Source organism: Oncorhynchus nerka, unplaced genomic scaffold (genome assembly GCF_034236695.1).
Source record: "Oncorhynchus nerka isolate Pitt River unplaced genomic scaffold, Oner_Uvic_2.0 unplaced_scaffold_1880, whole genome shotgun sequence".
NCBI lineage: Eukaryota > Metazoa > Chordata > Actinopteri > Salmoniformes > Salmonidae > Oncorhynchus > Oncorhynchus nerka.
In genome coordinates, this window is record NW_027039444.1 from 17686 (window position 1) to 31674 (window position 13989).

Here is a 13989-nt window from a genome sequence, read left to right on the forward strand (position 1 = left end):
TATGCCTGTCCTACAGTATATCTACAGTATATTAGCTATGCCTGTCCTAAAGTATATTAGCTATGCCTGTCCTAAAGTATATTAGCTATGCCTGTCCTACAGTATATCTACAGTATATTAGCTATGCCTGTCCTACAGTATATTAGCTATGCCTGTCCTACAGTATATTAGCTATGCCTGTCCTACAGTATAATAGCTATGCCTGTCCTAAAGTATATTAGCTGTGTCTGTCCTACAGTACATTAGCTATGCCTGTCCTAAAGTATATTAGCTATGCCTGTCCTACAGTATATCTACAGTATATTAGCTATGTCTGTCCTACAGTATATTAGCTATGCCTGTCCTAAAGTATATTAACTGTGTCTGTCCTACAGTACATTCCTTTATGCCTGTCCTACAGTATATTAGCTATGTCTGTCCTACAGTATTTTAGCTATGTCTGTCCTACAGTATATTAGCTATGCCTGTCCTAAAGTATATTAGCTGTGTCTGTCCTACAGTACATTAGCTATGCCTGTCCTACAGTATATTAGCTGTGTCTGTCCTACAGTACATTAGCTATGCCTGTCCTACAGTATATTAGCTATGTCTGTCCTGCATCGTTCAAGTTGTATGTTGTCTTACCTTCTCTCAGTGGCAGTACTGTGTGGCTGTAGAGGAGGTGTCTTAAGTGATTGGGATGGAGGAGAGGAGCTTGCACGGGTGTTTGAGGTGTGTGTGAGAGTGTGTCTAGGTTGTGTGTGTGTGTGTGTGTGTGTGTGTGCGTGTGTGTGCGTTTGTGTGACCTGTGGCTAGTGTGTGTTTGTCACACTGATTGACAGAGACAGCTTACTGTCAGCATCAATTACCACCTCCTCCCATCAGCTCATCAGCCATTTGCACACCGGCATGCTGGCCTTGTTTACCTGCGGTGTCTAAACAGGTAGCGGCTTAATTACTTCAGGTCATCATGATTGGCTCCGTTGGCTGCATCTTCCCCACACTTAAGGCCTCACAGCTCTGTCAAAACAGTGTAGCCAGTACCTCTCTTAATCCGTTGGTTGACCAATGTAGCCTCAGGCCACCATTGTAAATAATAATTTGCCTCTTAACTGACTTGCCTAGTTAAATGAAGGTTAAATATATATTTTTTTTAAATCACTGGTCAAGAACGTTGTCCTCAGCTCTTAAGCTACCAAACACTGTTTAATGATAACCCTTAATGAAGGAGGAAATGTGATTAAGGGTAACAACAGGCATCCCATCATCTACTTTAAGTACCACAGACACAGTCAGAAGTATAGACCGTGTTGTTTTTGTGTTTTTGTTGTTGTTTGTGGGTAGATCAGCTTTAATGTGCAGATAGATTGTGGCTTCTATCAATGTAATTGTCTGCATTATTTCCGATCCCCATATATTTTTGGGTAAATGTATATATTATTTTATATATGTATTTTTAAAATATATTTCCCTTCTTTATTACTTTCCTAACCCTACCACCCCTCCCCAAATTGGAGTAAGTGTGGACAACAATACTTAGGCTTCCACTTCCCAGCTACATATATTTCACAGACAGTATATTTTCCAAAAGTGATCTTTAGTTTGTTTTTTTAGTCCCATCCTTCAGCTATCCTCACCCCTCCCTCTCTGAAGACCATCCAATTTCTAGCTGACACATACACTACGGTTCAAAAGTTGAGTCACTCAGAAATGTCCTTGTTTTGAAAGAAAAGCAATTTTGTTTGGTCCATTAAAATAACATCAAATTGATCATAAATACAGTGTAGACATTTGTTAATGTTGTAAATGACTATTGTAGCTGGAATATGGAATATCTACATTGGTGTCAGAGGCCCATTACCAGCAACCATCACTCCTGTGTTCCAATGGCATGTTGTGTTAGCTAATCCAAGGTTATCATTTTAAAAGGCTAATTGATCATTAGAAAACCCTTTTGCAATTATGTTAGCACAGCTGAAAACTGTTGTCCTGATTAAAGAAGCAATACAAATGGCCTTCTTTAGACTAGTTGAGTATCTGGAGCATCAGCATTTGTGGGTTTGAATTACAGGCTCAAAATGGCCAGAAACAATTTACTTTTTTCTGAAACTCATCAGTTTATTCTTGTTCTGAGAAATGAAGTCTATTCCATGCGAGAAATTGCCAAAAAAACTGAAAATCTCATACAATGCTGTGTACTACTCCCTTCACAGAATAGCGCAAACTGGCCCTAACCAGAATAGAAAGAGGAGTGGGAGGCCCCGGTGCACACCTGAGCAAGAGAACATGTACATTAGAGTGTCTAGATTGAGACACATACACCTCTCACAAGTCCTCAACTGGCACCTTCATTAAATAGTACCTACAAAACACCAGTCAACAGTGAAGAGGCGACTCCGGGATGCTGGCCTTCTAGGCAGAGTTTTATAAAGATAAAGCCCCATCTCTGACTGGCCAATAAAAAGAAAATATAGGCTAAAGAACACAGACACTGGACAGAGAACTCTGCCTGAAGGCCAGCATCCTGCAGTCGCCTCTTCACTGTTGGCGTTGAGACTGGTCTTTTGTAGGTACTATTTAATGAAGCTTGATGTTTCCAGCTACAACAGTCATTTACAACATTAACAATATCTACACTGTATTTCTGATCAATTTGATGTTATTTTGATGGACAACAAATGTGCTTTTCTTTCAAAACAAGGACATTTCTAAGTGACCCCAAACTTTTGAACAATAGTGTATATTTCCATTGTGCTGTGGTTTCACAAAAGTTCTGAACCTTTCTATTCTCAAAGTTTTTACAGATTGTGAATTAAAGTTAAACACTTTTGCTAAGACTTTATTTATTATTGATTGATTGACTCTGACCAGCAGTGCTATTTCTTCTGTCTTTTTCTGGTTGATGAAACTGAAATTGCAACCACATTTATATTGCTTGTTTAAAAAATAGCGATATTTTGGAGATAGGCCATATAGACCATGTTTGATCTGGTAGATTTGCAGTCTGTATGTAAGAGGTGGCTGTCGTGTTGTTTGCAGTTACGTGTGACATTGGTGTCACATAGAGGATTCTTCAGATGCTCCACCCACTCTCTCTCAGGTGTCAGGTGTTTGTACAGTATTACATGTGTTGTCACATGTGACACTGGTGTTACAAACTCAAATCATAGAGGGCCGAGTGTCTGGAGTTTTTCCCTCCTCCCTTGTACCTGATTGACAAATTAAGGTCATTGATTAGTTAGTAACTCCCTTACCTGGTTATCTAGGTCTGAATTGAGAAGAAAAACAAACACTAGTAGACAGACAGCCCTCCGGGTTTGACACCCCTGATAGAGATAGATGGGTCCTGATGCTACTTGTGCCTTATTGTGAATACTTTTACTTTAGCTCAGCCCATGAAAATAGTTCCCAGCTATGTCTTCCTTCTCTCTCCATCCCTCCTTCCTGCCCTAGAGGGTCAGACTCTTAGCTCATATATCCTTTGTCTTGGCAAGAACAGTGGATGGGCATAACCTTAGGAAAGCTCAGAATAGCAGGATTGAATGGGCTAGTCTTGACCTGACCAGGGCTGGACTAATCCTTAAGTGGTCCAATTGTTTCTTAAAGGACAATCACAAACACATATAACAAGGCTCTGGATTGGCCAAATCAACATGCAAAGGGCTGTTTGGCATTTAATGATGAGACATTTCATAACATAGAGAAGGGCAACAGGTCAGGACTTATTCTTAGACAATATTCTTGCCTACAGGGCTTTGAACATCATTTAGATAAAGATAATTCAGTAAAATGTCATAACTTTCCAGAATCAGCATTAACTATTTATTAACTAAATAAGTAATACATGTTTTTGTTTGAAAATGTAAATGTATATAAACATAACATCAATAATCATTTACAAAGCATTTATAAACATTTATAAGCAGTGGTGGAACAACCACTCAGTTCTCATACTTGACTAAAAGTAAAGATACCTTAAAAGAAAATGTAAGTAAAGTCACCCAGAAAAAATACTACTGAATAAAAGTGTAAAAGTATTTGGTTTTAAATGTACTTAAGTATCAAAAGTTAAAGTATAAATCATTTTAAAATGTCTTATGTTAAGCAAAAACCAGACAACACTATTTTATTTTTCCATTTTTATTTACTGATAGCAAGGGGCACAGTTCAACACTCAGACACAATTTACAACAAAGCATTTTGTTTAGTGAGTCTGCCAGATCAGAGGCAGTAGGGATGACCAAGGATCTCTTGAGAAGTGCGTGAATTGGACCATTTTCCCATCCCTGCTAAGTATTCAAAACTGTAACGAGTACTTTTGGGTGTCAGGGAAAATGTAACTTGTAAAAAGTACATTGTTTTCTTTTGGAATGTAGTGGAGTAAAAGTTGACAAAAATATAAATAATCAAATAAAGTATAGATACCCCAAAAATAGTACCTAAAAGTATTTTTACACAAGTACTTTACACCACTGTGTATAAGCATTTATAACGGCTAACCAGTGTTCATCAAAGTTATAATAAAGACAGATTGTGGTGGTGATCTTTAACATTGTACACACATTGCATCTTCGATGATATCTACAGTGCATGTACCTGTATGTTTTTATGTATTAATGCAATAACCAACATCATTAAAAACCTGATTTTATTTTTGTAACATTTACTAATTACACTTTGTACGCCAGTACAAAGAAACACAACCTCAATGACAAACACAAAATCATTAATCTCAAATTATTACAATTGTTATGTTCACACTTCCTAACTAACTTCCTAACTAACTAACTAACTAAAACCATGACTTCATAAAAAACATGACTGTAAACACAATGGCAGTGTTAATCTATTTCACATACAGCACCAGTCAAAAGTTTGGACACACCTACTCAATCAATGGTTTTCTTTATTTTTTACTATATTCTACATTGTAAAATAATAGTGAAGACATCAAAACTATGAAATAACACATATGGAATCATGTAGTAACCAAAAAAGTGTTAAACAAATCTAAATATATTTTAGATTCTTCAAAGTAACCAGCCTTTGCCTTGATGACAGCTTTGCACCCTCTTGGCATTCTCTCAACCAGCTTCACCTGGAATACTTTTCCAACAGTCTTGAAGGAATTCCCACATATGCTGAGCACTTGTTGGCTGCTTTTCCTTCACTCCGCGGTCCAACTCATCCCAAACAATCTCTATTGGGTTGAGGTTGGGTGATTGTGGAGGCCAGGTCATGTGATGCAGCACTCCATCACTCTCCTTCTTGGTCAAATAGCCCTTACACAGCCTGGAGGTGTGTTGGATCATTGTCCTATTGAAAAAGCAAATGAGAGTCCTACTAAGCGCAAACCAGATGGGATGGCGTATCGCTGCAGAATCCTGTGGTAGCCATGCTGGTTAAGTATGCCTTGAATTCTAAATAAATCACAGACAGTGTCACCAGCAAAGCTCCCCTACACAATCACACCTCCTCCTCCATGCTTCATGGTGGGAATTACACATGCAGAGATCATCCGTTCACCTACTCGTCTCACAAAGACACGGCGGTTGGAAGCAAAATCTCAAATTTGGACATCAGACAGATTTCCACCGGTCTAATGTCCTTTGCTCATGTTTCTTGGCCCAAGCAAGTCTCCTCTTCTTATTTGTGTCCTTTAGTTGTGGTTTCTTGCAGCAATTCGACAATGAAGGCCTGATGCATGTAGTATCCTCTGAATAGTTGATGTTGAGATGTGTCTGTTACTTGAGCATTTATTTGGGCTGCGATTTCTGAGGCTGGTACCTCTAATGAACGTATCCTCTGTAGTAGAGTAACTCTCGTCTTCCTTTCCTGTGGCGGTCCTCATGAGCCAGTTTCATCATAGCGCTTGATGGTTTTGGCGACTGCACTTGAAGAAATGTTCTAAGTTCTTGGCATTTTCCGGATTGATGACCTTCATGTCTTGAAGTAATGATGGACTGTCGTTTCTATTGCTTATTTGAGCTGTTCTTGCCATAATATGGACTTGGTATTTTACCAAATAGGGCTATTTTCTGTACACCACCCGTACCTTGTCACAACACAATTGATTGGCTCAAACGCATTAAGAAGGAAAGAAATTCCACAAATTAACTTTTAACAAGGCACACATGTTAATTGAAATGCATTCCAGGTGACTACCTCAAGAAGCTGGTTGAAGGAATGCCAAGAGTGTGCAAAGCTGTCATCAAGGCAAAGGTTGGCTACTTCGAAGAATCTCAAATATAAAATATATTTTGATTTGTTTAACAATTGTTTGTTTACTACATGATTCCATATGTGTAATTTCATTGTTTTGATGTCTTCACTATTATTCTACAATGTAGAAAATAGTAAAAATCAAGAAAAACCCTTGACTGAGTAGGTGTGGCCACAGAGTCCTCCTCTTAGAAATGGCTCACTAAATGATGAGGTGAGCTTGATACAAATGAATGCTATCTAGGTGGGCAAAGCAAAGGTCAAATGTCAAACCTAAAAGGTCAAATGACATGAAGACTAATCATTGTGCAATACCCAGTCATGGGTGCCATTTTGTCATGGGGTGGCCCCATACGTGGTTTGGGAGGGGGGTTTAGAGGACAGGTTAAGGTGCAAAGACAAGGGTAATCTCTGACAGGCCAGCTGTCCTTATGTCCCCTTCAAAGGTCAAAGGTTAATACTTCAGAGGTCCTGCCCCCTCAGGGGTCTGTGCTTCTCTGGCCCTGCCCAGTCACAAAAATACCTGTCTCAGGTCCCCAGGAGAAGTGATGGTGTTACATTGTGGACACAGCTTCTTAGCCCCTAGAACATAAACACTGCAATTTGAGACTGCTTTGGGCTCAACAAACATCTGTATGAAATTTGTGCACATTACATTGTGTTGTATGAAAAAAATCTAATGGGCTGTAACAATCAATCAAACTTTATTATCCCTGAAATGTAGGAAGAAAGCAGGGTTAACGTGATAAAATACAATAGAGTCATGTGTATTATAGCTTTATAGCATTATTTGACAAACATCTTACCAGAGTGCGGAGCCAACACTCCTCACAGTGGGCATGCCAGCACTGGATGGAGGTGAGGGTGTTGTGTAAGTGTCCTACAGAGAGAGAGAAAGAGAGGTGGGGGAGAGAGTTAGAGGGGGGGATGGAGACAGAAGATGTAGAAAATTAAAAACGACCCGTATGGATGACATTATAGGGCCTCATGCAGCAACACACAGTTGTGTGTTAAATGTATCGATTGCATGAAAGAGTGTTGTCACTAGATGGTGCTAAGTGCCTGTATCTGCTGTGTCAGTGCAGCTGGAGGAGGATAGGTGAGACAAGGACCTAGGAGACCTATGATACCTAGCTGTGGGACATTCAGCAACAGGCCAGATTTAAACAAATGTTCAAAATGTTTCTATTTGTTTGCTTTGGGGCTCCGTTTTACCCATACTGAAATTAAACTATTCACAACTATGCTTATCGATAGGTTGAATGAAAGGTTCTGTGTGGCTCAACTGGTACGGCATGGCACTTGCAACACCAGGGTTGTGGGTTTGATTCCATGGGGGACCAGCACAGGAGTATGTGTCCACTCTCTACTGCAAGACACTCTGGATACATAATGTAAAATTCTTAAAGGATACACTTCAGTATTTCTATTGAATTAGCTTGATTCCTGTGCAACGATCTACTCACTAGCCCGGTACCAGACCTGTTAGAGCTCTTCCCAACTCCATTGCTCATTGTCAAGGTAAACAATGAAAAGGAGTTGGCATGACAACACAAACAGACTGGGACTCAGGCTATACTCCTCACCCTACAGATAAGACAGCTGTGTCTGTCTCCTCTGGACAGCTGCTTCTCTAGGTCCCGTATACGACTTCTTAGTGAATCCAACGTCGTCAGCTCAGAGACCCTGAACATATGCACCACACACACACACAGAGGAGGGGAGTGAGGGGGACAGGAGAAGAAGATGCCAGAGAGTTAATCAAAAATCAAAGACAGATTAAATGATTTGTTGGCCAACATGGACATGGAGCATGACATTTAACTGCAGTCACATAGGCAGCATCCACTGTCTCATTCATCATTGGAAGAGGAAGGTGAGCTGAGAGAGTGGAGGGCAAGTAACCCCACACACCACAGGCTCACCACAGGCACACCACAGGCTCACCACAGGCACACCGCAGCCACACCACAGGCTCACTACAGGCTCACCACAGGCTCACTACAGGCTCACCACAGGCACACCACAGGCACACCGCAGCCACATCACAGGCTCACTACAGGCTCACCACAGGCACACCGCAGCCACACCACAGGCTCACCACAGGCACACCGCAGGCACACCGCAGGCTCACCACAGGCACACCGCAGCCACACCACAGGCTCACTACAGGCTCACCACAGGCACACCACAGCCACACCACAGGCTCACCACAGGCACACCACAGGCACACCGCAGCCACACCACAGGCTCACTACAGGCTCACCACAGGCACACCACAGGCTCACCACAGGCTCACCACAGGCACACTACAGGCTCACCACAGGCACACCACAGGCTCACCGCAGCCATGCCACAGGCTCACTACAGGCTCACCACAGGCAAACCGCAGCCACACCACAGGCTCACCACAGGCACACCTCAGCCACACCACAGGCTCACTACAGGCTCACCGCAGCCACACCACAGGCTCACTACAGGCTCACCGCAGCCACACCACAGGCTCACTACAGGCTCACCACAGGCACACCGCATCCACACCGCATCCACACCACAGGCTCACCGCAGGCACACCGCAGGCTCACCACAGGCTCACCACAGGCTCACCACAGGCACACCACAGGCTCACCACAGGCTCACCGCAGGCACACCGCAGGCTCACTACAGGCTCACTACAGGCTCACCACAGGCTCACTACAGGCACACCGCAGCCACACCACAGGCTCACCGCAGGCACACCACAGGCTCACCACAGCCACACCACAGGCACACCACAGGCTCACTACAGGCACACCAGGCTCACTACAGGCTCACTACAGGCACACCGCAGCCACACCACAGGCTCACCACAGGCACACCACAGGCACACCACAGGCATAAAGAGTCGTCCTGTCTGAGTTGAGCAGGACTTATGCCTAACTCGTTCATTGGTTAACTCTTGAGGTTTCCAGGGTCTCCACCGTGCTAGGAAAATCTGATTTGAGTTTTAATTCAGGATATTGCTGGATATTGAAGTTCTAAATACATTTTAATCTTGATGTTCTGGTGCCGTTACGGCAATTTAAAGTATTGATTGGGGACTTCTTTTGGAGGATTATAACTGTTTTGCTGGGTGATTTGTGATGTCTTACGTGTGCTTCCATGATAATATACACATTATACACAAACTATGTTGCATATACAGGACACATATGCAAAAGAGACCTAGGTCACATAATTAAAATGAATATATAGCTGAGCTTTTTTGTAAATATATATATATATAGAGTGCATTCAGAAAGTATTCAGACCCCTTGACTTTTTCCACGTTCTGTTAAGTTATAGCCTTATTCTAAAATGGATTAAATAGTTTTATTTTTCTTCATTAATCTACACGTAATACCCCATAATGACAAAGCAAAAACAGGTTTCTATAAATTTGTGCAAATTTATAAAAAATGTAAACTGAAATATCAGATTAACATAAATATTCAGACCCTTTACTCAGTACCTTGTTGAAGCACCTTTGGCAGCGATTACAACCTCAAATCTTCTTGTGTATGACACTACAAGCTTGGCACACCTGTATTTGGGGAGTTTCTTCCATTCTTCTCTGCAGATCTTCTCAAGCTCTTTCAGGTTGGATGGGGAGCGTCGCTGCACAGCCATTTTCAGGTCTCTCCAGAGATGCTCGTCGGGTTCAAGTCTGGACTCTGGCTGGGCCACTCAAGGACACTCAGAGACTTGTCCGAAGCCACTCCGGCATTGTCTTGGCTGTGTGCTTAGGGTTGTTGTCCTGTTGGAAGGTGAACCTTTGCCCCAGTCTGAGGTCCTGAGCGCTCTGGAGCAGGTTTTCATCAAGGAACTCTGTGTACTTTGTTCCGTTCATCTTTCCCTCGATCCTGACTAGTCTCCCTGCCACCGAAAATCATCCCCACAGCATGATGCTGACACCACCATGCTTCACCATAGGGGTGGTGCCAGGTTTCCTCCAGATGTGATGCTTGGCATTCAAGCCAAAGAGTTCAATCTTGGTTTCATCAGACCAGAAAATCTTGTTTTACATGGTCTGGGAGTCGTTTAGGTGCCTTTTGGCAAACACCAAGCCGGCTGTCATGTGCCTTTTACTGAGGAGTGGCTTCCGTCTGGGAACTCTACCATGAAGGCCTGATTGGTGGAGTGCTGCAGAGATGGTTGTCCATCTGGAAGGCTCTCCCATCTTCACAGAGGAACTCTGGAGCTCCGTCATAGTAACAATCGGGTTCTTGGTCAGCTCCCTGACCAAGGCCCTTCTCCCCCGATTGCTCAGTTTGGCCGGGCAGCCAGCTCTAGGAAGAGTCTTGGTGTTTCCAAACTTCTTCCATTTAAGAATGATGGAGCCCCCTGTGTTCTTGGGGACCTTCTATGCTGCAGACATTTTTTGGTACCCTTCCCCAGATCTGTGCCTCGACACAATCCTGTCTCGAAGCTCTACAGACAATTCCTTCGACCTCATGGCTTGGTTTTTGCTCTGACATGCACTGTCAACCGTAGGACCTTATATGGACAGGTTTGTGCCTTTCCAAATCATGTCCAATCAAATGAATTTACCACAGGTGGACTCCAATCAAGTTGTAGAAACATTTCAAGGTTGATCAACGGTAACAGGATGGACCTGAACTGTAACAAAATGTGGAAAATGGTTAAGGGGTCTCAATATTTACCGAAAGCACTGTATATATATACTACCATTCAAAAGTTTGGGGTCACTTAGAAATGTCCTCGTTTTTGAAAGAAAAGTTAATTTTTTTGTCGATTAAAATAACATAAAATTGATCAGAAATACAATGTAGACATTGTTAATGTTGTAAATGACTATTGTAGGTGGAGACAGCAGATTTTTTATGGAATATTTACATAGGTGTACCAGAGGCCCATTGTTAGCAACCATCACTCCTGTGTTCCAATGGCATGTTGTGTTAGCTAATCCAAGTTTATCATTTTAAAGGCTAATTGATCATTAGAAAACCCTTTTGCCATTATGTTAGCACAGCTGAAATCTGTTGTACTGGTTAAAGAAGCAATAAAACAGACGGGCGGCTCTGGCGGCTCAGGACAGACGGGCGGCTCGGCTCAGGACAGACGGGGAGGCTCCGGCTCAGGACAGGCGGGAGGCTCCGGCTCTCAGGACAGACGGGAGGCTCCCGGCTCAGACAGACAGGGAGGCTCCGGCGGCTCAGGACAGACGGGAGGCTCCGGCGGCTCAGGACAGACGGGAGGCTCCGGCGGCTCAGGACAGACGGGAGGCTCCCGGCTCAGGACAGACGGGAGACTCCGGCTCAGGACAGACGGGAGACTCTGGCGGCGCTGGGCAGGAGGAAGGCTCTGGTAGCGCTGGACAGGCAGGAGCACCTGTAGGCAGAAGACAAAGAGACAGCCTGGTGTGGGGGGCTGCCACCGGAGGGCTGGTGCGTGGAGGTGGCACTGGATAGACCGGACCGTGCAGGCGCACTGGAGCTCTTGAGCACCGAGCCTGCCCAACCTTACCTGGTTGAATGCTCCCGGTAGCTAGGCCAGTGCGGCGAGGTGGAATAGCCCGCACTGGGCTGTCCTGGAGAACCGGGGACACCATGCGTAAGGCTGGTGCCATGTACGCCGGCACAAGGAGACGCCCTGGAGACCAGATGTGTAGAGCCGGCTTCATGGCACCTGGCTCGATGCCCACTCTAGCCCGGCCGATACGAGGAGCTGGAATGTACCGCACCGGGCTATGCACACGCACTGGGGAAACTGTGCGCTCCACCGCATAACACGGTACCTGCCCGGTCCCTCTCGCTCTCCGGTAAGCACGTGAAGTTGGCGCAGGTCTCCTACCTGGCTTCGCCACACTCCCCATGTGCCAACCCCCAATAAATGTTTGGAGCTGCCTCTCGGGCTTCCAGCCGCTCTGCCGTGCTAGCTCCTCATAATGCTGCCTCTCTGATTTCGCTGCCTCCAGCTCTGCTTTGGGGCGGCGATACTCCCCTGGCTGTTCCCATCCTTTGCCGTCCAAAATCTCATCCCAAGTCCATTTCTCTAAGTATCGCTGCCTCTCCTGCTGCCGCTGCTGCTGCCTGTTACCACCCTACTTGGTCCTTGGTTGGTGGGTGTTTCTGTAACGGCAGATCTCCTTTTCGTCTGAAGAGGAGTAAAGATCGGACCAAGATGCAGCGTGGTAAGTGTCCATAATGTTTTTAATACAGACAAATGAACACTCGTACAAAAACAATAAACAATAACGTGAAATCTACAACAACCGAAACAGTACCGTGTGGCGACAAACACACACACGGAAACAAACACCCACAAACCAACAGTGAAACCCAGGCTACCTAAGTATGATTCTCAATCAGAGACAACTAACGACACCTGCCTCTGATTGAGAACCACACTATGCCGAAACAGAAACCAAACATAGAAAAACAAACAGACTTCCCACCCCAACTCACACCCTGACCACACTAAATAAAGACAAAACAAAGGGAATAAAGGTCAGAACGTGACAGCTTCATTAAATAGTACCCTCAAAACTCTGGGATGCTGGCCTTCTAGGCAGAGTTGCAAGAAAAAGCTATTTTTTCTACAGCTGATGTATTCGGTGCATGTGACAAAAAAAATTGATCTTATTTTATTTTGTTGTTTTTAGTCCTACCCTTCAGCTCCACTCAAACCCTCCCATCAATCTCTTAACACCATTCATTTGTACATATATTTTTTAACTGTGCTGTTTCACAAAAGTTCTGAACCTTTCCATTCTCATAGTTTCTACAGATTGTAAATTAAAGATACAACATTTTCTTAAAGTATTATTATTTTATTGATTGACTATGACATTTCAAATCACCCAGCAGTGCATTTTGCAATTCTTCAGCCATTGCTGGACCTGCGACCAAAAAAAGCTACATATGGACAGTCCCCAAACAAATTCTCTAATGATTCTGTCTCTTTGCAGCAAAATCTGCAGAGCAGGATGGTTGTATCCCCCATAATATATAACATTCTACTGGTTGCAAGAATTTTGTATAATCATTTTAATTGAAAACATCTACGTTTTGAATCTGGCGTTGTTTTACATATCAGTACATAAACCATGTGCCATGGAATCAGTGCCAGGTGCCATGGAATCAGTGCCAGGTGCCATGGAATCGGTGCCAGGTGCCATGGAATCGGTGCCTGGTGCCATGGAATCGGTGCCTGGTGCCATGGAATCGGTGCCTGGTGCCATGGAATCGGTGCCTGGTGCCATGGAATCGGTGCCTGGTGCCATGGAATCGGTGCCTGGTGCCATGGAATCGGTGCCTGGTGCCATGGAATCGGTGCCTGGTGCCGGTGCCTGGTGCCATGGAATCAGTGCCTGGTGCCATGGAATCAGTGCCAGGTGCCATGGAATTAGTGCCAGGTGCCATGGAATCTGTGCCAGGTGCCATGGAATCAGTGCCAGGTGCCATGGAATTAGTTGAGAAATCTCTTCCCAACTTTTTTGCAATCTATATGGCACAGATGTAAATGTGTTGGTCCTTACATGAAACCGGGATACTTTTTTATTCATCACAAATTTCTTTAAACAATTTTGGTCTTTAATGCAGGGCCGACATACGAGTTCCTTACTTTTTCCCCCTTCCACTTGCATCTTCCATTTTTGCAGTAATGCTGTTGGTTGTAATTTTGGGTAGAGCAGACATTTCCATATATTTTTGTTAGCTGAATGTGTGATGTAACTCCACCAGTCATATTTATGATATCATTTACAAAGATTATACTTTTTTTTTTTCCCCCAAATACATATTTTTT

At 43.8% G+C, this 13989-nt stretch overlaps 1 protein-coding gene across 1 annotated transcript in view; it reads right to left on the reverse strand.

Annotated features, from left to right (window-relative positions):
* Nucleotides 1-2209: 2209 nt before the first annotated feature.
* LOC135567654 (uncharacterized) overlaps nucleotides 2210-13989 on the reverse strand; it is a 29752-nt gene continuing 17972 nt past the window's right edge. Inside the window, exons 20-22 of the mRNA XM_065014958.1 lie at nucleotides 7781-7887; nucleotides 7008-7081; nucleotides 2210-2251 (exon numbers count right to left, since the gene is read on the reverse strand). Coding sequence (XP_064871030.1) covers nucleotides 2210-2251; nucleotides 7008-7081; nucleotides 7781-7887 — 223 coding nt within the window. The remainder of the gene's footprint in view (nucleotides 2252-7007; nucleotides 7082-7780; nucleotides 7888-13989) is intronic.